General features: G+C 42.8%; 1 protein-coding gene across 2 annotated transcripts in view; it reads left to right on the top strand.

Moving 5' to 3' along the window:
* MRPS5 (mitochondrial ribosomal protein S5) overlaps positions 1-26404 on the top strand; it is a 45334-nt gene that overhangs the window by 1214 nt on the left and 17716 nt on the right. For both annotated transcript variants that reach the window (XM_085856295.1, XM_085856297.1), the window contains exons 2-7: positions 3917-4072; positions 6858-6977; positions 13777-14010; positions 18757-18791; positions 19135-19225; positions 20243-20289. In XM_085856295.1, coding sequence (XP_085712421.1) covers positions 3917-4072; positions 6858-6977; positions 13777-14010; positions 18757-18791; positions 19135-19225; positions 20243-20289 — 683 coding nt within the window. The remainder of the gene's footprint in view (positions 1-3916; positions 4073-6857; positions 6978-13776; positions 14011-18756; positions 18792-19134; positions 19226-20242; positions 20290-26404) is intronic.

Here is a 26404-nt window from a genome sequence, read left to right as displayed (position 1 = left end):
TGATGAGTGTTTTCGGGTCGGACTCACCACCCTGATCAGTGTTTTCGGGTCGGACTCACCACCCTGATCAGTGTTTTCGGGTAAAACAAGACTCACCACCCTGATGAGTGTTTTCGGGTCGGACTCACCACCCTGATCAGTGTTTTCGGGTCTGACTCACCACCCTGATCAGTGTTTTCGGGTCTGACTCACCACCCTGATCAGTGTTTTCGGGTCGGACTCACCACCCTAATCAGTGTTTTCGGGTCGGACTCACCACCCTGATCAGTGTTTTCGGGTCGGACTCACCACCCTGATCAGTGTTTTCGGTTCGGACTCACCACCCTGATCAGTGTTTTCGGGTCGGACTCACCACCCTGATCAGTGTTTTCGGGTCGGACTCACCACCCTGATCAGTGTTTTCGGGTCGGACTCACCACCCTGATCAGTGTTTTCGGGTCGGACTCACCACCCTGATCAGTGTTTTCGGGTAAAACTCACCACCCTGATCAGTGTTTTCGGGTAAAACTCACCACCCTGATCAGTGTTTTCGGGTAACACTCACCACCCTGATCAGTATTTTCGGGTCGGACTCACCACCCTGATCAGTGTTTTCGGGTAAAACTCACCACCCTGATGAGTGTTTTCGGGTCGGACTCACCACCCTGATGAGTGTTTTCGGGTCGGACTCACCACCCTGATGAGTGTTTTCGGGTCGGACTCACCACCCTGATGAGTGTTTTCGGGTCGGACTCACCACCCTGATGAGTGTTTTCGGGTAAAACTCACCACCCTGATGAGTGTTTTCGGGTCGGACTCACCACCCTGATGAGTGTTTTCGGGTCGGACTCACCACCCTGATGAGTGTTTTCGGGTCGGACTCACCACCCTGATGAGTGTTTTCGGGTCGGACTCACCACCCTGATGAGTGTTTTCGGGTCGGACTCACCACCCTGATGAGTGTTTTCGGGTCGGACTCACCACCCTGATGAGTGTTTTCGGGTCGGACTCACCACCCTGATGAGTGTTTTCGGGTCGGACTCACCACCCTGATGAGTGTTTTCGGGTCGGACTCACCACCCTGATGAGTGTTTTCGGGTCGGACTCACCACCCTGATGAGTGTTTTCGGGTCGGACTCACCACCCTGGTCATTTGTCCCGCTTTAATACGAATAATGAAATAATATGGTGAACTGCAAACCGAGCTCCCAGCACCTAACCTCCCCCCCTTTCCCTCTCTGACCAACTGCCCGGAACCCCCCCTTTGCCCTCTCGAGCCGACTACTCAGAGCCCCCCCGTCTTGCTGGGTAGATGGCCCGGAACCCTCCTCCCCTTTCCCTCTCGGACTTACTGCCCGGAACCCCCCTTGCCCTCTCGAGCCGACTGCCCGGAACCCCCCTTGCCCTCTCGAGCCGACTACTCAGAGCCCCCCGTCTTGCTGGGTAGATTGCCCGGAACCCTCCTCCCCTTTCCCTTTCCCTCTTGGACTGACTGCCAGGAACCCCCCTTACCCTCTTGGACCAACTGCCAGGAACTCCCCCCCCCTTTCTCTCTCGGACCGACTGCCAGGAACCCCCCCTTGCCCTTTCGGGCGAACGGCCCGACACCCCCTTGCCCTCTTGGGCGAACTGCTTGTTTGCAGAAAGATGAAGCAAAAGAGTGGATCCACTCAGTTAACCTGTATTTTGTGAGTTTAACCAACACGAGATCGCTTGAGGAATGCGTTTACTCTGTGGTTACCTGCAAGTATTTATCACAATCTCCTCTTGGAAGTGTTATTGAGCAGGTGGATTAAATGTGCACCTGTGAACAATCTCACTCAGTGCTACGATGGATCCACTAAATGGACGAGGTTTCTATGTCTGTCATGTTTTTTTGGTGGAGTTCTATGGGAGCTTTCTAATGTGGAATGTGATGGCCAAAAATGACAGTCATGATCTCCTGAGTTGATTATGCTAATTAACTACAAAGCACTCGGAAGAATTCCCGTGTTTTAAACACATGCCACGTTATGGTGTTCACAGCTTCATGCGGCCTTCTAACTCCAAACTAGACAACAAAAACGATGATAACATTGTTACAAAGCGTATCTCAATTAACACTAATAATCGTATCATTTGGTGGTGATAATAACGAACATGTAACCCCTGCCCTGGCCCATGAACATCTGCTCTTGGTGGAAGACGAGCTCATGCTCAAGCTGTACAGCAGGCAGGTATGGCTACAAGGTCGTGACGACCAATGAAAATTTGTTCCTACGGACCAACGGACCCACTTGTCATTTTAAACAGACGTTGTCTGTCTGTGTCTTTTTTTCATTTCCGATCTGTCTCTGCTTCGCGTAACATTGCCAAGCTTTGGCGGCATAATTGACAATGTCTTACAATTCCGCCGATTATCATTGAAATGTCCTTGCAGCAACTCCATTATTCTCTTCAGTTCCGTTGAACTTCCACCTTCCACCTCCATGCCAGATGATTATTGCATTCTGGTGAGCGGTGCTTCAAGCCCAACCGTCACAGCATTGTTGTTGCTGTCTTTTTATTATTATTATTATTATTATTATTATTATTATTCATTTCATTAATGCCTCCGCCACCGAACGTGAAGGAGGTTATGTTTTCACCCCTTTCTGTTGGATTCGCTATATATATATGTTATATATCCCTTATTGTTGGTGTGTGTGTGTGTGTGTGTGTGTGTGTGTGTGTGTGTGTGTGTGTGTGTGTGTGTGTATGTGTATGTGTATGTGTGTGTGTGTGTGTGTGTGTGTGTGTGTGTGTGTGTGTGTCTGCAACGCGAGGCTCCACAGCACAAACCAGCAAACCGATTATTTTTCAAATGGTAGTCCTTCAAAAATAGGGTGTCTATTTACCGTCATTTTTTATGAGGAGTGCCAGTTGGCAAAATACGCAATAGGAAAAATCTTGCCAGGCAGAGGAACAATTGTATGTGAACCAATACGTCTTGGCAATGAATCTTCGTCGGTGGATCGGTCAGAATGAAAAGTATCGTATCCAGGGCTTTGTATCTAGCCAATCCCTCGTCGCCTACCGGCTTGTCTGTCTGTCTGTCTGTCTGTCTCTCTGTCTGTCTGTTTGTGTACAGGATATCTCAAAAAGTTGTGGACGGATCCGGATGAAATTTTGTTCACAGGTTGGGTGTGTGATGACGAACCGATTCGATTTTGGTGAAGATCCGGATCTGTATCTGATGACTTGAATTTTTAATAGTGTTTCTTCACCATTGAGAGATAGGGTCAAAAACGATATATCAAAAAGTTGCGGACGGATTCAGATGAAACTTGGTGGACAGGTTGGGTGTGGGACAAGGACAAATTGATTCGATTTTAGTGAAGTTCTGAATCTTGATCTGTACATGAGAATTTTTTTTTTAAAGTGATTCTTCACCATTGTGAGATTGGGCCAAAAACGATATAGCGCTGTACAGCATGATATTTCAAAAATGTATTGGGCCCGGTGTGTTCTCGTAGATCAGGCATTACGTGGCGGAGGTATGCGCTTCACCGAGTGCTCTTCTATTCTAGTTTTTCTTTGTTTTAGGGTTGTTATTTGATCCTCCAATCCTATTAAATCCCATGATCCGTCCTTAAAACTGAGATATTTACACTCGGAACTCGATTAAAAAGGTGGCAAATGTGGCCAAAAAGTCGCATGAAAGTGCATTAATTATTTTTGTTTTTATCGATTTATTTTGGTATGCACTTTATAACCAGAATTCAGCTCGAATGAAATGGAAATGGGCCTTGCACAGGCACCTTCCTTAAGTGTAGGGTCACCCTTCCTGTATTAAGCTGTTTTATACCAAGTTGACAAATCTGGAGCTCTCAAGTAACAGTCTTAAAGGTCTGTATTCGTTGTTTGTCGTTAAACGGTGAAGATGTTTCGACCGTACTGGCGTTTGTGTTTGGTGCAGAGAGACGGGCAACATGCATGTTGTCCGCACGGCTGGATGCCAGGCTTTTGTCTCCATCTTCCTCGCAATACAGAGACGGGTGCCTACGTTGGACCCCGGATACGTACCTGGGACCTGCGCGACAACCTGTTCGCTACACGAGCTTCTTTGGCAAATGTGAGTACAACTTGCTGGAGAATGGACACACCTCCTCACTTAAGGCCCGGTCACACCTTGACGTTTTAGCCAACGTATGCCGATTTTTGATTTTTTTTTCTAAAACGCTGGCACACGTTGAATACGTTATGGGTAAGTTTTGATAACATTGAGAGCACGCTGGCATACGTCGTAGTACGTTGCCATACGTCGTTGTACGTTGGCTTTAAACGTTGTACTTTTCGGTTGTCCTCAAATTTTTTCATGCTTGAAATTTCACGACGTATGCCGGCGTATGACTCACACGTTCCGCTACGCTGGCCACAAGTTGTAGGCACGGTCTGCGATCGTTGACAGACGTCAACACATGCTACTTGTAAGTTAATCATAAGTTGAGACACGCCGAGGTAATGTTTAGCGTACCCGAAACTTATTTATAACCTATGATTAACGTGTTGTTGGCACGTTACGCGATCGTTGCCACACGTCGACAGACGTTACTTTTAAGTTACTCATAGGCTGAAAGACGTCGGTATAATGGATCGTCCTTGCGTCAGCGTCCACGGCCACGGCCAGGACACTTATTTGCAGCATTCTTCAAACTTTTCTTCGGCATGACGAGGATGTTCACACTTCGATGTCTAGCTTGGCTATGATTCCAATTGTCCATCGGCAGCGTCTATTTAAAATAGTCGAGTTTGAGCGTTTTAACACGTTCAGAAGAAACACTTCAAATTTCCAAACCCCAGTGTCAAAAAAAAAAACAAAAAAAAAAAAACAAAGGCGAGTGACAGCAATTTAAATCGTTCATTGTAAACAATGAAACTAGCTGAGTGGTACCGTTTAAAAGTCATTGAGTGGAAAAAAATCCAATTGTTGAGCGCAAGCGTCTACTTTCAATAGTGGAGATGCAGCCATTTAAATCGTTGAGTGGCAGCCTATGAACCTACCCGTGGACACGCGGACGCAAGGACGATCCATCATAACCCACACCCTCCCCCTCACACCCACCTACTACTGCCAACATGAACAAACTACTACTAATACTAATACTAATACTGATACTGATACTGATACTGATACTGTTACTGCTGACATGGACATCGACTCAAAAAGGAACTCGAAAACACTGTTGGGTTCCCCTTTTATGAGCAGCATTTTTATATACCAATTCCCAAAACCGCTGGGAACACGTCTTTATATGGCAGTTGTAACCTAGAAACACGTTCATTTATTTTTTTTTGTCGACCGGAAGACGTCATTGGAATACGTCGACATACGTCGATGTGTGTTGGGACTACGTAAAGAATTGGTTCAAAGCACGTCAAACATAAGTTAGAAATAAGTTTCACGTAAAAAAGACATTACCGCGACGTGTTTCGACTTATGAGTAGCTTATAAGTAGCCTTTGTGGACGTGTGTAAGCGTCCACATATCGTGTGTAAAACTTATCCCCATCGCATGCAGAACGTGTGTCATACGCCGAGTACGTCGTAAAATTTTGAACATGTTCAAAATTTCTTGACGTACTCTACTTACTACGACTTATGATAGCGTATTTAGTGTTCTACTCGCGCTTACCAAACTTACCCATACCGTATTCGACGTGCCCCAACGTTTTAGACACACTTTTTGTTACGTCGGCATACGCTGGCAAGATCGCCAAGGTGTGACTGCGATTTTGACCCTTCCATTTCTACGGCAGTTATGATTCGAATCGTTGTGCGTCAGCCTTTTAATAGGCTACGTCACGACATCGTCAGCGATGCGTGCAACGCGCTATGCCTGAGTTAGACTATCGTTGGGCATCGGTTGTGTAGGCCGACAACAGGTTCAGCATTCCTTGGTATAAGTTATCTATAACACAACGAAACGTTCTGTGTAGTTACCAATGCGTTATACATAAGACCAAGTCGCTATGAATACGTCCGAATCTTTAAAAAAAACCATCAAAAGTTCAACGTAAGCCAGCGTTTTACATAAATTTTAACACGTTGCCATCGCTGGCTAAAACGTCAAGGTGTGACCGGGCCTTTAGTTGAGGAAAATCTACAAGGAGTCTTTATGCTGTGATTCATTCCCCCGCACCCTCTCCATGTTCTCCTTTCCTTTTATTAGTAAAAACAGGTGAGTTGAGAATGAATAATGGGTTGGAAAGTAAAAGTGCAGAGGATAGGATAATTTTACCATTTAAAATATAGATGTATATTTACCCTCACCAAAGGATTCAGAGAAGGTATTGCATTTGGGTCCGTTTGTTTGTTTGGCTGTCTGTCTGTCTTTTTTTTGTCCGCACAAAACTTCAGTGTTTTTCTGCAGACTGTATGTGCCCTGCAGAAACCGGGGGGTACAAAGCATGGAAAGGGCAGAGGCTGCAAGACTAGAAAGGAGTCTGTAGAAGAGAGAGACCGAATACTGACCTGTCAGTGATGCCGGAGTGATAGGCCCATAGTCTCATCTTCACCGTGGGTTACTCCAATAATTTTAAAGGCCTTGTTTTCCATGGCGTCAAGCTGAACAATATGTGATGCAGGGGAGTCAGCTCGGATTGGTATGCACTTCTCCATCAAGCTGCAGATGAAAACCTTGGAGGTATATCGGAGTTCAGGTGTGCCAAGGAAGGACTTTGTACGATACAGGATGCCCAGTCGTGACTCTCACCTCTGTCCTATTCTCACCCATGTTCTTTCACTTCCACTCTTCCACTCTCTTTTCCTCCTTTTATTGGTATATCTCACCCCACCCCCTTATCCCAAAGCAGGTCCATGCTGCATCTGCTTGATTTGTCTGTGTTTTTTTTCCACAGTGACTGCTGATCTGCTGTGGAAAGGTGCGCTGGCTGAAAGGTCAACTCGGAAAGGTCGTGGAAAGAGAAGCAAGAAAAAGTATCGAAAAGACCTCAACAAGGGTCAGAGAATTGGAGAGGGTAGGTTTTTGTTGTTGTTTTTCTTTTGTTTTAAATCAGTGTTTCTCAAGGTGGGGTGCACGCCCCACTGCTGGGGCGTGGCAATATTTTGGTGACGCATGAGGATTCAGAATTGATGAATCAATATATGATCGCTTTCACAGCTTTGCGCTTTCACAGCTTTGCACTTTCAAATTTTCAAGTTTGAAGCTGCGACTGATGCCTCATAGCATCATAACTAAAAACTGCTTCACCGCGCCCTTGTTAGCCAATCCGCCGGGAAGGCGTGCCCTTGATCAATTCAACACTGTAACGTCACTATGACTCGCTTTTCATCAAGGGGAATTCCTTGCGCTGCTGCGCGCTCACAGTGGTGATGCGAGCGACGATTCATGCGTAGGAGAGTTTGACTGAAAAATCGGCGAGAAAGGCCGGAAAAACCTGTACCTTTGGCGCTCAACACGCCTACCTCTTCTCCTTCCCGTTTTCACTTCAATAATGGTGACGATTAAACACGCTTGAAATTATAATTAACAAGGTAAGCATGATTCAAAATTTTCATTTTTTTTCTAACTCGGTCAAATTCGATTTGATTCGATTTGATTCGATTTTGGTTTGGACCCAAAGGGTCCGCGAGCTCACTGATAGCTCGCCTAAAACTCGGTCAGGCTTATGGGGCTACTTAATGCAGAAACCACAAAAGGATATCTTGCTATAGTTTTTTTTTTTTGCATCTTTTTTTTTTTAATTTGTGATTATTTTCGACTAAAACCACTGTTTTTTCAAACTTTTGTGGCATTCAAAACATTTTTTTTTATTTTTCCACAGATTTAATTACTCTGTTTAAATCAAAATGAGCAGACCAAGCAAACAAAAAGTTCGTCAATACTCAGCGGAGTTCTTGAAGTTTGGATTTATACCCGCTGTACACGATGAACTTGCACCCTTCTGCTTACTATGCCAACAGACTTTATCGAATGAATCGATGAAAGCCGGTCGTCTTGAAGCTCATTCGAGGGTTAAACATCCCAACCATGTCAATTCAAAATTGGAATATTTTAAATCTCTGAAAGACAAGTTTGAGAATAGATCAAATATCACTTTGCTTTATTTGCTGCTCAAAATGCATCCCTGAATCGTACCCTTGAAGCAACTTATGAAATTTCTCTGCTGATAGCAAAAAATGGGAAGAATCATACGATTGGGGAACAACTTATTAAACCCGCAATATCTGTTTTTCTGAAAACAGTTCTGCAAGAGGATGACAAAGATGTCCAAGCAATGCCACTGAGTCATAGCACAGTCAGCAACAGAATAGATGAGATGGGGCAAGATGTTGAACAACAACCTATTGAGAAGTTGAAATCACGAAAGTTTTCATTACAAATCGATGAATCTACCATACGGGAAAGTGAATCACTGTTATTGGCATATGTGAGATATGTTGACCTGGAAGAGTTTCAAGAAGAGATGCTGTTTTGTGAATCATTAGAAACAACCACTTGTGCAGTTGACATCCACAGCAAACTCAATTATTTGGATGAAAATGAAATCCCAAAAACATTGTATCATGTGCGGCAGATGGTGCACCTGCCATGATTGGTAAAAAGACAGGATGTTTAAAACTAATGAAGGATGACAATCCAAACACGTTGGCTGTGCATTGTGTTATCCACAGAGAAAACTTGGTTACAAAGAATATTTCCCCTGAACTGCATGAGATACTGCATTCTGTGACCAAATGCATCAAATTCCATCAAAGCGAATGCCAAATGTGAACGTCTGTTCAAGAAGTTTTGTGAGGCTAAAAATGCAGAACATTTGAGATTGTTGCTCCACACTGAAGTACGGTGGTTATCAAAGGGAAACTGCCTCAAAAGATTTATGGAACTGTTTGAACCTCTCAGCGAGTTTTGAAGGGCAAACCTGAAATGAATCTCCTGTTGACCACAGACGGCAAAGCTTATGTGAGCTACTTGACGGACATTTTTGAGAAGCTTTGTTCTTTAACCAAGCAGCTCCAAGGAGCCAATGCGACGCTCTGTGATGCAAAAGCAAAGATATTTGGATTTGTGACATTTCTGGATTTGTGCCGATGCAACATATCGTCAAGAAATTTTAGCCAATTCCCTTGGTTGAAAGAATGTGAGGTAACTGACGAGGCAAAGAACGTCATTGTTGACCACTTGAAAATGTTGGTTAATGACTTCAATGACAGATTTCATGATTTGAAAGCAGTGGAGTTCCCTTCTTGGTTGACTGCCATTTCTGGTGGATTTATCTGAAGTACCAGAGCAATACCAAGAGGAGTTATGTGAGTTGCAACAAGGTGAGTCTGTTAAAACTCTTTTCAAGATCAAAGGAACCATGATGTGGCTGTCTGAGGAGAGCGAAAATAAATACCCAAACTCGACTACTTTGGCAAGGGAAGTATTGATAAATTTTCCATCTTATTTAGTCGAATGTGGATTTAGTGTTGTTACTGATTTACTGCAAGCTAAGAGAAATCGACTGGAAATCACGAAACGTTGTGATTTAAGGCTGAAACTGTCAAAATTGGTTCCTCGAATCAAACAAATCTGCAGCCAGCGTCAAGGGCAGGGCTCCCATTGAAGTGAGTAGCAATTGAATAAAATTTGCAATAAAGTTTTAATAAAGCCTTTTGAATACATATGTAGTATATACTGTAGTGTCTCCAGTCATGGTGGGGTGTACGATTTTTTTTTTTTGAAAATCAAAGTGGGGCTTGGGACAAAAAGGTTGAGAAACACTGTTTTAAATGTTTTGCAGACTTTATTTCATAATTATTATTTGGCTTTGTTGAATTTTTCATGCAATTTACAGGGAACAATTCAACATGCAAGCACTTTATTCACACAGACATAGGCACAAAGCACACGTATAGTCAAACAGAATCAGAATGCACATAAAGCAATTGTAAGAAGAAAAACAATAAAGCAACGATGATGCAGAGCTACAACCAACTAAGACCGACACACGGCAACACTTAAACAGTTTTACTTCACCAGACTGGCGCCACACACACATGTTTACACAGAACCCAAAAGAAATGGAAGTCGCGACTTCCCTGAGCGTGTCAAGTCCCTCTCCGACGTCCGTCAACAGGGTCCCGCCTGGCCGCGACTCCGTGCCCGAGCGTAGTAGGCGAGTCCTCTCCTGCGTGCCTCGCGCCTGCACGTGTTGGCCACTCGACGCCACGGACCGAGTGTTCGGCGCTATCCCAGCGCGGATAGAAGGGGGGGGGGGTGGGAAACGTGGATGGCCAAAGCCTGGAGAGGGGAATGGCGGACGCTCCTTCCCGCCAGCGGGGTCTTACAACTGCCGCACAAAAGACCCGGCCAGCGGCCACCAGGACGAGCGAGCCGGAAGACGAGAGCAACCACCAAGCAAGAGCATCCACCAAGCAAGAGCATCCACCAAGCAAGAGCATCCACCAAGCAAGAGCATCTACCAAGCAAGAGCATCTACCAAGCAAGAGCATCTACCAAGCAAGAGCATCTACCAAGCAAGAGCATCTACCAAGCAAGAGCATCTACCAAGCAAGAGCATCTACAAAACTGCTTCCCCCGTCTCTGACTTTTATATCCTCGGGGCTCCGCCCCGTTCTTTGCTCCACCCCCCTTCGAGGCGCTTCGAGAAAGGTCTCGAAGAGGGGCGTTCCTCCTCCCTGGCCGCGTCACACTGCGCATCCACCAATCGAGCACCAGCTGCCCTCCCCTCGCTTCTCTCCCCTCACACCAAGCGCGGAGAAGAATGGCGCGAAAAGCCCACCGAGCGTCCTCGTTGGGTTTTATTTGAAATAAAAGATAGAGAAAGAAAAACGACTGACTCAAAGCGTCGCAGCCTGGATGAATCACATTTATTCCCTCGAAACAACGGGTTTGGGGCTAACTACACGTGTACTTAAGAGATATCTCACCTACGGGACCTTTATGGTGTAATGCGAATTTCAACAACCGTAACAGTATTCACAACCCTCAACTTTTGTCACATTTTGTTGTTGCAGCCTGAATTTAAAATGGTTTAAATTTAATTTTTTTGTTTCCAATCTGCACAAAATACCCCATAATGACAGTGAAAACATGTTTTTCGAAATTTTAACAAATTATTCAAAAATAGAGCTGAAATGTCTTGCGTCAATATGTATTCAACCCCCTAAGTCAATCATTTTGTAGAACTGCATTTGGCAGCGATTAAAGCTTCAGGTCTTCTTGGGTATGTCTGTATCAGTTTTGCACATTTGGATTTGGGGATTTTCTCCTATTCTTCCTCGCAGATTTGCTCAGGCTCTGTCAAGTTGGATGTGGAGCATCGGTGAACAGCAATCCTCAAGTCTTTCCACAGATTCTCAATGGGATTCAAGTCTGTGCCTTGGCTGGGCCACTCAAGGATTTTGATCTTCTTCTTCTGAAGCCATTCCAGTGTTGCTTTGGCCTAATGCTTGCTGTCATTGTCCTGTTGGAATGTAAATCTTTGCTGCAGTCTTCAGTCTTTTGCACTCTGAAGCAGGTTCTCCTCAAGCATTTACCTGTATTTGGCTCCATTCATTGTTCCCTCTATCTTTGCAAGTCTCCTAGTCTCTGCCGCTGAAAAGCATTCCCATGGCATGATGCTACCACCACCATGCTTCACGGTCGGGATGGTGTTGGATGTATGATGAGTTGTACTCAGTTTCCACCAGACGTAGCGCTTTGCATTCGGACCAAAGAGTTCAATTTTTGTTTCATCAGACCACAGATTACATTGCCTCATCCTCTCAGAGTCTTTCACGTGCCTTTTTGCAAACACCAGGCATGCTGTCGCATGCCTTTTTCACAGGAGTGGCTTCCTTCTGGCCACTTTCCCATAAAGCCAAGATTTGTGAAGTGCTGTAGACTGTTGTCTTTCTGGCAGGTTCTCCCATCTCAGCCAAGGAACTCTGTAGTTCTGTCAATGGTTATTGGGTTCTTCAACTCACTGACAAAGGTCTTTCTTGCTCAGTTTGGTCAGACGGCAAGCTCCAGAAAGAGTGAGGAGTTCCATATTCTTTCCATTTCCTTATGATGGAGCTCACTGTGCTCTTGAGCAATTTTGACACTCGAGAAATTGTTTTATACCCTTCCCCAGTTCTATGCCTCCTCACAATTCTATCTCGCAGTTCCTTGAACTTCATGGTGGAGTTTCTGCTCTGACATCCACTGTCAACTGTGGGACCTTATGCAGAAAGATGTGTTTCTTTCGAAATCATGTCCAATCAATTGAATTGGCCACAGGTGGACTCCAATCAAGTTGTCGAGACATCTCAAGGATGATCAAAGGAAATTTGATGCCCCTGAGCTCAATTTGTAGTGTCATAAAAAAGGGGTTGAATACTTATTGATGCAAAATATTTCACCTTTTAATTTTTAATGACTTTGTAAAAATTTCTACAAACATGTTTTCACTTTGTCATTATGGGGTATTTTGTGGAGATCGGTGTTGAGATTTTTTTAAAAAATATAATCCATTTTAAATTCAGGCTGTAACGCAACAAAATGTGACGAAGGTCGAGGGGTGTGAATGCTTTCTGAAGGCATTGTAAATCGATGCACAAAGGTATACTTCCAACAATTCGCTCCACATCATTATTTTGGGTTGTTGTAGTTTTGAGGTTCATGCACACATGACTATGTCGAGACTTTGAAATCTCACATGTTGAAGTTCAGATAATGTCACTTCCATGTCGGTGTCCCATCACCTGTTCATATTTTGCATAACTGAAGTCATCGGTTTGATGTCACAAATTTGAAGAGTTGAAAACTTGTTTTCTGCCTCAGTTTTTATTGATGGCTTTAATAATGGAAAATACTTTTGACTATCTCAAATATGCATTTCAATAAAGTAGACATTATTAAAAAGCTTTTCGACTTGCACTCCTCAGGATAAAACCGCAAGCGGATGAAGAAGGAGCACCAAACTCTCATTGAAAAGTTACGATGTGATGCGCGCAACGTTGATTGGTTGAAAGAAAGAAAGGATGGGATTACCTGATTGGTGGAACCATAGAGCATCATGAATAATGATTAGGTGGAGATGAATCGCCAAAGTACTGGTGGAAACGTAATGCTAATTAGCTGAGGGCTAGTTGGGGGGGATGGGGGTGGTTTTCATGATGACTCAACATTGACTGTGATGCAGTTGTCACACAGAACCACAGTCAACGTTGAGTCATCAGGTCAACCAACCCCATTCTTTGTTGACAGAATTTGTCCGAACTTTATATCTATTTTGACTGTGTGACAACTGTACCACAGTCAATGTTGAGTCATCATGAAAACCACCCCCCCACTCCCCACTAGCCCTCGGCTAATTATTACCATTATGTTTCCGTTGGTACTTTGGTGATTCATCTCTGCTAAATCATTATTCATGATGCTCTATGGTTCCACCAATCAGGTAATCCCATCCTTTCTTTCTTTCAACCAATCAACGTTGAGGACATTACATTGTAACTTTATCAATGAGAGTTTGGTGCTTCTTCTTCATCTGCTTGTGGTTTTCATCCTGAGGAGTGCAAGTCGAAAAGCTTTGATAATGCTTATTTTATTGAAATACATATTTCAATATTGTTGTACTAATCAAATATCTCAAAATAAAAATAATAGCATCTTGATGAAGTAAAATTGATTCTGTACTGTTCAAAACTCCACTCCTTCCTGCTCCCCCAATTAGACACCTCTTTGCCTCCCTATTGTAGCTCCGGTACTTTTCAATTGCAGGCTTTTCCCTCCCACCTCTGATTGTTCACTTGTGAAAACCACTTTGCCCACTATTTTTCCAGGACAGGGTGGTTTTCTATGGCCTGGCCTGAACATACCTGTGGAGAAACCGAAGCCCATAATGGTAGTGCAACGACGAGACCCTGAACAGCAGAAAGAGATCTTCATGGAGATGATACGGCAACGAGACTCGGATGATAAGCGGCGGAAATCACGCATTCGACATGAGCGGGGGTGGACGGGCTCCACCTTCGGTGGCCGCAGCATCGGCTGTCCGGACCCTGGGCCACGTGGAGGTGTGTGCGATACTTTTACAGGCCTTTCCTTTGCTCCAGCCCTAATATTATCAGCACTGGTAGTCATGTGGGATTATTTGGCAAATAAGCTGCCCACAGCACTTTTATTCCGACAATTTGTGGGGTAGAAATTCACAAAAATTTGTATTTATGATCGCCAAATGGCAAGCAGGTGCAAGCGCAGTATCATTTTGGCGCCTTCCCCTGGGGTGGGTCAAAAGGGTGAAATACGAAAAGAAATGCAATTACAGGCACATTTTAAAATGGAACTTTGCAAAGTAAACCCTCCAATATCATCTGCTTGCGGTTTTATACGGATGCAATTTAAATAAATACAGTCCTGGAAAATGTCGGGATAGTTAAAACTGCGATCGTGGAAACCAAGGGCCAGTGGGAAAAGGGGGGTTCGGTTCCTGGACTTCGAGAAAATATCGAGGAAGATCGACAGCAGCAAGAAATACACATTGCACTTGAAATAAACATGTAAGTATACATTAGAATCATGTTAACATTGAAAGAAACATGTAAATAAAATAAATACTGTCTATTCAACAAAACACAAGACTTTAACCTTTGAAAAAAAAAAAATTCAAAATGGCGAAATGGGTGAGGTTAACATATTACGTACTCGTTCGTACTGTTCTCTGCTGTAAATACAAAACACAAGACTTGGCTCGGACATGATGATGCTGTTGTAGGGAGAGGGTGGAAGTTTTCGAAAGACATGGATGTTGAACTTGCAATGGCTGTTGGATCATTGGGAGCACGATAGTTGCCTGCTGCATTTCCCCATCGAAGAAGGGTAAAACGATCCTGAGCTACCGTGACTCAGAGCAGATCTTCCCTGCTCGTACAAGAATGTACGGAATGGCATCCCCTTCCAAAATAATCCCATCTCTTTGGCGTAAAAAAACCTACTCCAGAATAAGTCCCTTCGCCTCGATTCGTTCCATGAACCATGGTTGAACTGGAGCCTTCGGCTCCGGGTGCCTCGTGAATACGTTATTAAATCGGCAATCCAAACATTGAGTGCTTTTTTCCATTTTAAATATGAGGATCATGGGATTGGAATGAGATGTTTGCACTTTTCTGGCAGGAACCCTTGCAGGAATATTTGTCTAGTGTTTACACACAGTTGATTCATTGATCTGGTAATGGCGGCCCACAGGTGCCACACTTTCACTTCTTGCCGACATATCTAACAACTCTACTTCTTCGTACAATGTCATAAATCTTTCTTTGCCTTTTGGCATGATTAATTTTGTCCATCGTTATATATTTGGATGCCATTAACTGTTGTGTGTCCACTAGATATTGTAGATCTAGGGTTACAGGATCTCCGTCTGTCATTTTTTGTTTGATGACGATTCATTATTAAATTTATCTTTGTTCCTGTATGCTGGTCTGATTGCTGCAATTAACGGCGTGTGAGAAACCAGAAAAGACTAGTAATGAGAGGTAATTGTACACGCTGACGCAAACAATGTCTCGTCTCAGCTCAAAAACTGCGATTGGCAGAAATTAAATAACGCGATAACAAAATCAGAACACAACATGTTGCCCGCGATTGCTAGAAGCCTGTGATATTTGAGGGTTTATTGTGTATGCAATCAACATTGGGGGATCCATTAAGTAGTTGATGTTTTAAAAATTTTTTGGATTTCAACCCTGGTCCATGCTCCATGGGTTGGGGACTTAGGGTCACAGGGGTAGAAGTGGAAAAATATTTTAAACTCAAAATTTGATGTTGGATCAATCCTGGTGGAACTATACACCATCTGGTGGTGTTGTTGCAGTCCTTGTACGATGAGCATGTCTGTTGCTTCTTTGCTTTTTTTTTTTTTTCTTTTTTTTTTTGGCAGCTGTTTTCTTTCCTCCGCTTTGCGGTCCAAGAGTCCAAGCAGCTGCTTCACTGTGCCAACTACCCCCAGCACTCTAACCAAAGTTATCCTGCATATTTGTGGATGAAAATCTTCTCGCTCTTGGTACAAATTTGACCTTGCGATCATTTTGGTGGAAGCTCTTCAATTTGATCCCACTTCCTTTGCAGGAGCAGATAGAGGTTGCAACGTAAGGGACATTGCTGTAAAATCTGTGCACAGATGGTTGCTGAGAATTCCATCCTTTGAGCTGAAGGAGCTGTTCCTTATCTCTTTTCACTCTCAACCCACTCTGAGCACAAGCAGTCTTAGTAATGGCACGGAATGGAGGTTGAGCTTTCAGTTTACATGAACAGCGTTTCCCTTGCACAATTCGGCATTGATCATGGCAGACAAAACAGATTATGGCAGCGATGAAAGTGCTGGCCCACATGGGTCAATGCCTTTATCGGAAGGATTTTATATTTGCTTGCTTCACGGCCAGGATTTAAAATTGCAATCCCATGATATTTGCTTACAGGGTAGACCAGTTTGTTTTGTGATAAATTATTTCCTGGCCCAGCCTAGTTCATATCAGCAGTTCTTATCTTAAAATAAACCAAAACACAAGATGCTCAATGCAACTAAAAAAAAAACAAAACAGCCGACTTAGTTATTTTCTTGGCAAGTGCCTCAATGCCGAAAATATTAACAAACAAATATTCAGACACTCATTTTTGTGTTGAGATTAATTCCTCTTGTTGTGTTTAGTTAAACGACTGAATGCCATTGAAAATTCACGCGGTAGGAAACCATCGTTATGACCAAACACTTTGATCGGCACGACCCACCACATGATGAAACGGCATTGTGTTTGTGCACATCTCTACAATCTCGTGACACGTTTATTCATGTTCAGGTGCTCCGTCAAAATTCTTCCACATTGTTGATGGCACAAAGACTGCACGGCATATGTTTCCTTGTATTTACTTCAATTTGCGCGTCATATGTACAATTGCATAATCACGTGGACATAATTTGATGGGTGTGCGAGAAATGCTCAGATTTGCTCACAGTTTAACAATAACTTCTCTCAGAATGGTACGACGTAATGCAAATAAACTCTGGCTGAATCCAAGACGGTCAGGAAATGAAGACAAGAACCTTGACGAGCGAACAAGATGATAAAACTCCACCAGTGTTTCGAATGGGTAAACTGAATCGCAAGTACTGTCGGGCCCCGACTTTCGCGGGGGATGCGTTCCTGAAAAATGCCGCAAATGTTGGGACGTTGCTTTTTTTTAGTATTATTATTATTATATTATATATATATATTTTTTTAACATGGTTTAGGCTTGTGGAAGAGCAATTACACAGAACGAATCGGGACACAACATAAAGGGAAACATCAACAGCAGGACGGGGGCAAAAAGTAGACTGAGACGGACAAACAAGGGATGCAAGTAATGCGAGGTAAGGGAAAACACAAAGGGTGGACAATATGGATGTACAAGCAAAATTGTGTTTGACTAGTTTGTGAATTTGTCAAGGTCTGGGGAGAGGTTGCTGCCTGTGTGTCAGAAGGATGAGAGATATCATGGCACAGAGTGGAGTCCTCAGCAAAAAGATAAAGAGGATTTCCAGAGAGTCGGTGAGATCATTGATGAAGATTGGGAATAATTTGGGGCCTAGAACACTGTCTTGGGGTACTCGAGCCTTGACAGGGAGAGGAAATGAAAGGGTTCTGTTGAGAACTACACATTCATTACGAGAGGGGAGGAGGCCAGGAATCTGAGAGTGGAGTTGGCCTTTGATTCCATAGGAAGACTGTTTGGAGAGCAAGGCGGGATGACAGACTGTATCAAAAGCTTGAGTCCAGTTTGACTGTCCTGATCTCACGTCTGATGATGTTAACTGTGCTGATGGATTCCATGACCTTGTTGATGATTGGAAGTACAGTAAGCTAATTTGGCTATCGTTAAGGGGATCTGTTTTTGCACATTGTAATGTAATGCTGTGATGTCTGATTTCCAATTTCACAGGGAGCTGAAGGAGACCAGTCATGAAGTGGAAAAAATAGAAACAATAGTAATAAAAAAAACAGTATACCCAAATCGTCATCTCCTTGCGCTGATACGGGCATAAGTAATGAAGTGTTGGGATCGCGTGATCAACGCTCGGTCAAAAATGGCACGTCGTCGGCAGACGAGTTGTAATGAATCGAATAATTGATGGAAATGTAGAGTGTAATGGAATGGTGACAAAGCGTGAAGAAATTGCGACGATACAACTTCTTTCAGTTTTGTTCTTCTCTTGCAGTGTTTTGTTGCACCACCAAAGGTGCATGGAGGCTATGTTTTCACCTATGTGTGTTTCTCTGTGAGCAGGATATCTCAAAGAGTTATGGATGGATTCGGACAAAACTTGGTGGACAGGTTAGGCGTGTGACGAGGAGGAATCTATTCGATTTTGGTGAAGATTCGATTCGATACGATAATTTTTTTCGGTGATTCTTCACCATTGAGAGATAGGGTAAAAAACGACATATTGCATAATATCTCAAAAAGTTGTGGACGGATTGTGACAAAACTTGGTGGATGAGTTGGGGAGGTGACAAAAACAAGCCGGATAGATTTTGGTTAAGGTCCGGATACAGATTTCGCCGATTGGTTGGATACAAAACGTAAATTGTTCAGCTTGGCAGAGGTATGCGCTCTACCGAGTGTTATTATAGTTGCATTACATTTGTTGTTGCACACCTGTACTGTGTTGGTGAAAATATTCTTTGCCTCCTTTTGTTGTGAGGTTATTTTGTTTTGTTTTTGATTTGATTTTTTTTTTTTTCTTTCCATTGAATGTAAGTCAAACCATTTTATTTCCTCGACAGAAACCTTCGAAGATTTTGATTCGAGGGTAATTGAGGTAAGAGTAATTAACATGAATTTTAAAAGTGGACTCATCTCTTGGGATGACTGTGTTGGATGAGATACAATAGATTGTGTGTTCGTGACATGTTTTTATGTATTTATTCTCCTTTTGATATGTATAATATAAACTGGTGTTAAAGGTTAATTAAAAATATTTTTTTCTTTTAATTTACATCCTCAGTCCCCATATTTTTTTTTAGGGGGGGGGTGGGGGTCCTTAACCTTAACTGTAAAGGCAATTAAAGATAAGTGCAGAATGCCAAACGTGCATGAAAGGTGGCTTTCCTTGCTGCAAATGGCAGCACATTACCGGTAATGATGGGAACGTTGCCCGTTAGGTGCGAAACGTCTCCCACATGACAGCGAAAGAAGGGAGGACGAAGATGGTTCGAGCGTTTGTGGTGGTTGGAAATGGGAAGGGAGCAGTCGGTAAGCAATTTACCCCATTTCCACTTTTTGAACCCCCTTTTGTCAGAGTAATGATTACACTGTAGTAAACTTGTCATCGCACTTTGTACATGCCGTTCATTGTTCTTGTCCAAGTTTATTTTTGGTGTTTGATATGCCGTTTTGTTTTCCGCTCCTGTAATGAAGTATCGCTTGCTTTTATGTTTGCGATAACTTGTGAAAAATTGTTGCTGTGACGTAAATAAAATAATAACGTGTGATATTGAGTGCACCAGCAGGGGGCATTGCATCGTGAGGCAAGCCTGATCCCCGAGAATACATTAACTTTCAGCATCTGCTTGGGAAGTTACGAATCCCATAGTATCTTTCATACGAGTAAACCCTTGATGTGGAAAACAGAAATTTTAAGTGTTTCAAATAGGTTGAGCACAGTGTTTGCAGATTTCCTTGAAATGTTTTGCAGGTATACATTTTTTTTTTCTTTAGTGATTTCTTTTGTCATTCTTTTTTTTTTTTTTTTCCTCCTCTGATATTTCTCTCTCGGCTCTTAGTCTTCCGACCCTCCGTATCTACTCCAGGATGCACATGCTCTTCCAGTAACCCCCTCCTAGATAACCTTCCTTAATCCAGACTGACTGTACAGTACACCTCATCTCTTATTCCTCATTTCTCCCACCTCTGGAACCACCTTCCAGAGACTGTTCCATCTCGTTATTCCCAAAAAAGGCTTCAAGCAAGCAGTGCACCCTCTCTTGTCATCCTAAATTAGGACCCATCATCTTTATTACCCCTATTAATTATTCCTAACCCAACCGTTTTACATGCTAGTTTCAGTGTTTCCTCTCCTGCTACCCTCCTAACCTCCCCCACCTCCTCCCTTTCTTCTTTTTCTCTTCATTCATTCCTTTAATGTTTTTTTAACTGTCAGTTCTATCTTGCTCTTCCATGAACTTTTCTCCTGCAAAGAAAAGAAAGAAAAAAACATACTTTTGAACATGTGCATTTAGGCATGTATTTATTTGTTTGTGACGTTTTCAGGATTTGCTATTGGAAAGGCTCCAGAGAAAATTGCCGCATTGAGAAAGGTACATGTTGAACATTTGCACTGGAATTTGTTTGCTCGTCGATTTGTATTGCTGTTTGTGGGGACACATAATGTCAATGTTGAAAATTTAGAATAATGGAGCCAGAACCGGGCACGCGCTTAATTAATCGATGACAAATTATCAAGTGCTCAATTTTTCTTTGACCCTTGCCGTTTAAAAGATTTAACAACGTCATCTCAGAAAATGTAAAAATATGCTGAAACTTTACCTTTCATAAAAATCAGTGGCCAGTTGTATACTGGATACCCGTGTCGAAATATTAGAATAACTAATTTCCTATGTCAAACAATTACAATAGTTGACACTTCATGTTGATAAAGGTACAAGTATCTAAATTCGGTTAATGTCTCAGAAAGATTTTAAGGTCTGATGCATGTGTACTGTACTGTACTGAACTGTACTGCACGAATGCGTCTAGCCATGGGAAGGAAGCGCAACGTCTTTGGAACGTGGAAAAATAGAGGTTCAAGGCACTCACCGATGATGGAAAGTCGATCAGGTATCGCCAGCCAAAAACCGGCTGTTTGTGATCCACAGTATCTCACATCTTTAATGAGCTTCGCACGGTCATGGTATCATATCATGCAGGAAGCATTCTGGATGGAAGCGGATCACCACGTCAAGAGATGACAGGAAGTTTGCCAATATTGCAAAGAAGAACCGGTTCCAGTCTACTGAAAACCTTGCTCGCCGGTGAAGCATCCTTGTCTACAACCTACTGGCATCTTTGTAAACTTAGATTTCGCTCCTGGTGCTGACCATGAAGCCTCTCCTGAATGCATCCCAGAGGAGGAGAAGACTGTTGAGAGAGACAGAGACACAGAGAGGAAATAAATAAATAACGGTCCTTGGAACAGTGGTCAACTGTTATATTCACAGCCAAATCAAAATTTTGTATCTCCTTTGGTGACAAGGGACCAGGACTACGGTACCGTCCAAAAGAGACAATCACCCTACCTACCTGCCTACAGTGGAGCGTCAATTTTCCGCAAGGCCAGATGGTATGGGATGGCATGAGTTTCATGGGTGTGGGACCCTGCCTCCTGAATCAGACAGTTAATGCAGTTGTGTAGCAAGACTTGCTGTAGCGTTTCATGATCCCCACTGTTGAGTTATTTGTTGAGGAGACTTCATCTTCCAGCTCAAACCCCAAATGCTTCAGGAACTCGAGGATAAACTCAAGTCCATGTAATCCATCACGATAGATGAATTTGACCGCCTAATCACATCAATGCCCCCCCACAAATAGGCTGTGATGAAAGTGAAAGGAGCACCAACAAAGTATTCAAATGATCTCTCCTGTTTCTTGGCTTAAAACATGAATTATTGTAATTTTGTGGAACGAATAATTGGATTTGCTAATACTGTATTATGAAACTGTTGCCTTGAGTTCAAATGATCATTGTTCTTTGTTTCAACGAGATATTTATGATTTTTTTTTCCTTCGAGAATATTGTTATTTCTTTTGATGTCAGATGGCTAAAGAATAATTGAGCGCTTGATCATTTATCATTGATTTATGAAGCGTGTGCCCTGGTCTTTCCCCGTTGTTCTAATTTTATGAACCATACGTGTGATTATAAAACTGGAATAGGTGCGTGTGTGTTATCACTTGCATGCAGGCATGGTTATCTCCAGACTTGTAAAAGCAAATAAAAGGCAACCTGGTATGGCACAACTAATCCATTCCCTCGAATTTTAATTTGGAAAAAAAACCAAACGTGTTTTCTTCATTTTGTGATTCAACATCCAGACGCGTGGAAGAGTGATGCGAGTGAACTTTTATTCATTTATTCTGTTGGATGTCCAGCTGAACCTTGCCAATGTGGAACTTTCAAAATGACGTATGAATGCTAATTGAGGCCTTTCACGCGTGCACCGTTTGTGTGTTTCCACTGATTCGGGTTGGCTTGCAGGGCACTTTCAACTTGCCCACGCTAGTGCAAAATCTTAAATTCAAATTGTCTTTTAAACAGTATTTTCTGCATTTCAATGATCGAGTGGCAATTTCAAAATGGCTATCCATAATTATTGTTCTTTTCCTAAATACAAATTGGACTCGCCAGAATATAGGAACACGAGGAATATATGTGGATGAGAGGAGTCGGGCTCCTATAATGTCCTGTTAATATAATATTATTTGCTATCGACGGCCGTGGATATCTCTCTCTCTCTCTCTCTCTCTCTCTCTCTCTCTCACGCACACGCACACACACTTCTCCTTTCATAAATAGAGGCAAAAATGAATAGAATTTATCTTGTTGCCCCAGAAACCAAGCAACAACAAAAAGTATATTTATAACGTATATAGTTAAGAAGCACAAAAGGTTTGCATAAAACACATTCTTCGGCCTTTCACCAGCCCATATTGGCAGTAGTTTTTGCAAAACTAACTGTAACATGTCAACTCTTTGGGCGAGTTTATCAGGAAGTTCCCCAACTGTTTAATTGTGGAGAGGCACACCCCTTTCATGCAGGCATCCTTACAAGTACTTTTGGCTTCTTTAACAGTTTTTTTTTCTTTTTAAGTTGTTTCCATCTACAATCCTTATCTGAGAGGCAGGAAATGCATCCAGGCTACGCCGATCTACTTCGTTACTGGGGCTCTCTGCACATGCGCGCCAAGCAATTGGGGCGGAAATATGCCATTTTGAAAGTCCTGTGTTCGAATGGATACTTTGTGGAGATTAAATGAATTGGCAAACAAACTGATTTATGAGACTATACCTTGTCCCCCCTTAAAATGGTGCATGGAGCATAACTTGGTCTGCTAAATATTTTATAGATGGTATGCAAAAAATAGAAATAAGAAAACCCCAAAATGATTGTGGTGTTTACAAAATTCTGCTCATAGTGTTCGCTGTATATGAAATACCAATGGTGACGTGGTACAAAACACACAACAATGCAGTCATTTGGAATAAAACATGCATTTGAACATAGTTTACAAGCCAATACGAGTATTTTGTTTACAACACGATAAGCATGCGGAGAAAATTTGCTTTAAAAGTGCACTATACACATCAAACACAATAGCTTCCAAACCTCAGCACAATAGCCCTTCTCGTACTTGGCCCTTAATGGATCTCATGCAGTGAAATGCATTGTGGAACATCAGGAGCAGTGCTCAAATAAACTGCACTCTCGGCCCACGCAATGTGAAAATGCAATGTGCCCATGAAATGCACTTGGCTTTTAATTGCCATTGAAAAAAAGTGAGCACTTGATATGAGCGTGTTGCTCACTCGTGTGCGACTGTCTTTAAATATAATAAATGAACAAAATGCATTTATTGTCGTACAATAAACTATTTGCATTCTTTGACAAAATGGAAAATGCTCAAAACCTCCCACCTATTGGAACATATGTCCGTGTGTATGTATCATGTACTGTATATGTAGTGGGGTGCAAAAGTAGGATTCCAGCAGGAAATTGATCAATTGAGATGTGATAAAATAAATCGATGTAATATGAATGCAAAAGCACTTTCAAGGGATTTCCATGAACTCTCTTAAGGATATAACAACATTTATTATAATAGGAAAAAAAACATCAAAAATGACTGATTGTGAGACCCAGGAGTTTGAATGACTGAACTTCCTCAAGATGATTGTTAATATAGTAGATAGGAGGGTTTCCCAGACGGTCCTTTTGGAGAGAGATAGTGAGGGTGAGATTTGTCAGGATTGAACGACATATTCCAAGTGTTTGGCAAGCTTGTGATTTTGTTTATTTTATTTTTCTTCGAAGGTCTGAAGAGGGGGACGAGACTGCAGCCTGCCTGTCTGAAGTCTGGAGGGGCAGCAGAGGGTGGAGTCATCAGGAATTAGATAAAGAGGATTATCCAGAGAGATCATTTATGAAGATCAGGAATAGAATTGGGCACAGAACACTGCCTTGGGGTACTCTGGCCTTGACAGGAAGAGGAGATGAAAGGATTCCATTGAGAGGCACACATTGGTGATGAGAGTGGAGGAAGCCAGTAAGCCATGTGTGAAGTTGGCCTTGGATGCCATGCAGGCAGAGAGTTTGGAGAGGAAGGCAGGATGCCAGAATGTATCAAGAGCACGAGATGTCTAGAGAGACTGCCCTGATCTCATGTCTGACATTAAGGGCCTCCATCCATTGTTTGGAGAGTAGAAGCAGCATGTCCAACGTAGGAGTGACCAGGTCTGAAACCAAATTGGTGATCTGAGATGAGGCTGTTTGAGAAAAGAAAGATTTCATATCGACTGCGTTAATTGATTCCATGACTTTGCTGATTGGCAGTGAGCTGATCGGTCTGCGGTTAAGGGGATCCGTTTTTGCACCTTTTACCTCAGTCACTGAAGGTGGACAGAGCTTATGTTTTCACCCTTGTCTGTCTGTGAACAGGATATCTCAAAAAGTTGTGGAGAAGTTGGGTTTGTGCCAAGGACGAAATTATTATATTTTGTTGAAGATCCAGATCTTCACTTAACCCAGCTGGAATTTTTAAAATTGTTCTTCACCATTGACAGATGGGGCCAAAACGATATGTATACAGCACAATATCTCAAAACTCTGTGGGCAGGTTGGGTGTGTGACACGGACTAATCCATTCGATTTTGGTGAAGAGCTTGATGGAGTACTGCTCTCCCATCTTGGCTGGTGCTCCCACCTTTCTCGGCTTCACGCTGCGGAAACCAAGGCATTTAGGATCATTGGTAACTCCCGGGATGAGGCTGAGTCTTTGGGCATCTCGCTCTCTCACCGCAGGCAGGTCTGTGGTCTTTCTGACTTGTACCGTCTCTTCTCCACCCCCCCCGCTCTCTCTGCGATATGCCCCCCCCCCCATATTTCTGCAGAGCGCTCAAGATCTGCCAGCAACCCCCTTCTGGTAAAACAATCAAAACTAGAACTACGTTGTCAATGGCACACCATCGCATATTCCCGCGCGCACTGCTTTGTCCCATTAACGCTTGGTGAAATTTTATCTTGCAAAATGGATTGACTATTCTTTTCTATTTGCTGTGCTTTATGACCAAAGACTTACTATGTTTACTAAATTAGAAATCATTGCAAGCATGACAACATTTCATGAAACATTAATTTAACACTGTCCAGCAATATAGAACTGTGCATCAATTTAATCATAGGAATGAACTGTGTATAATATTAATTATAATTATTCTTTATCAATTAGATAATACAGTAAAACCTGTGACTGTTTGTCACTCATGGGGGCCACATAAGTAAGTTCTTTATAAAATAATTTACCATGTACAATGGTAAATACACTTTAAAGAAAATCAGCCCCCATGACCCCATCCCCTCTGGCCCTGCCCCGAGGGGTCATATCAAAAATCCGACAGTGTTGTGCACTTCCCCATACATATATCTACTATGTCCCAAAGTTTCAAGTTCCTATTTCAAACGGTGTAGGAGTTACAGGGTAAGACGTACGGACGGCGGAGACAATCACAATATTCCTGCTTTTCGAATCAAGAATCACTACTCACCTTCACTCTTTCATTCTTCTTTTTCCCCAATTTTGGAATAAACTCCCACACTCTTCAATCCCACTCTTCCCTCCAGATCTTCAAAACAGCTGTTCAACACCATTTCTTATCTTCCCCCATCCAAAACCATGATCTTTTCTACCCCCGTTAATCCACCCCAAATCCACTTCCTTCAAATTCCCTGCTTTCCTTCCTGAAAGTCCCTGTGGTGTCCATCTTGTTTACCCTGTGTACTCTGCCCCATCCCTCTCCCTTCCGCAAATCTCCTCATGTCTCTGTTCCCCACTGTTTTGTCCTTTCCTCTCCTGCCCCTCTTGTCTCCTGCTCTCCTTGTACGTTCTGTGTGTTCGCTCTCATATGAGCCTCGACGTATGCAAAAAAACCATCTGGACGTGTGAATTTTTTTTTTAATTTCTCAATTGATTCTTCACCATTGAGAGATGGGGCCAAAGATGTTTTGAAGCATGATACTTTTTAAAAGTTGTGGACAAGTCTAAACAAAACGAGGTGAATGGGCTGGTTAAGTGACAAGAACAAGCCGATTTGGTTTTGGTTCAGGTCGACATCCAGATCCGGCCTATGAGTGGGATACAAAATGTAAACTGTTCAGCGTG

Source organism: Eptatretus burgeri, chromosome 15 (assembly GCF_056783735.1).
Source record: "Eptatretus burgeri isolate ZD-2024b chromosome 15, Ebu_testis_v1, whole genome shotgun sequence".
In the NCBI taxonomy this organism is placed as follows: domain Eukaryota; kingdom Metazoa; phylum Chordata; class Myxini; order Myxiniformes; family Myxinidae; genus Eptatretus; species Eptatretus burgeri.
This window is presented reverse-complemented; position numbering and strand designations above follow the sequence as displayed.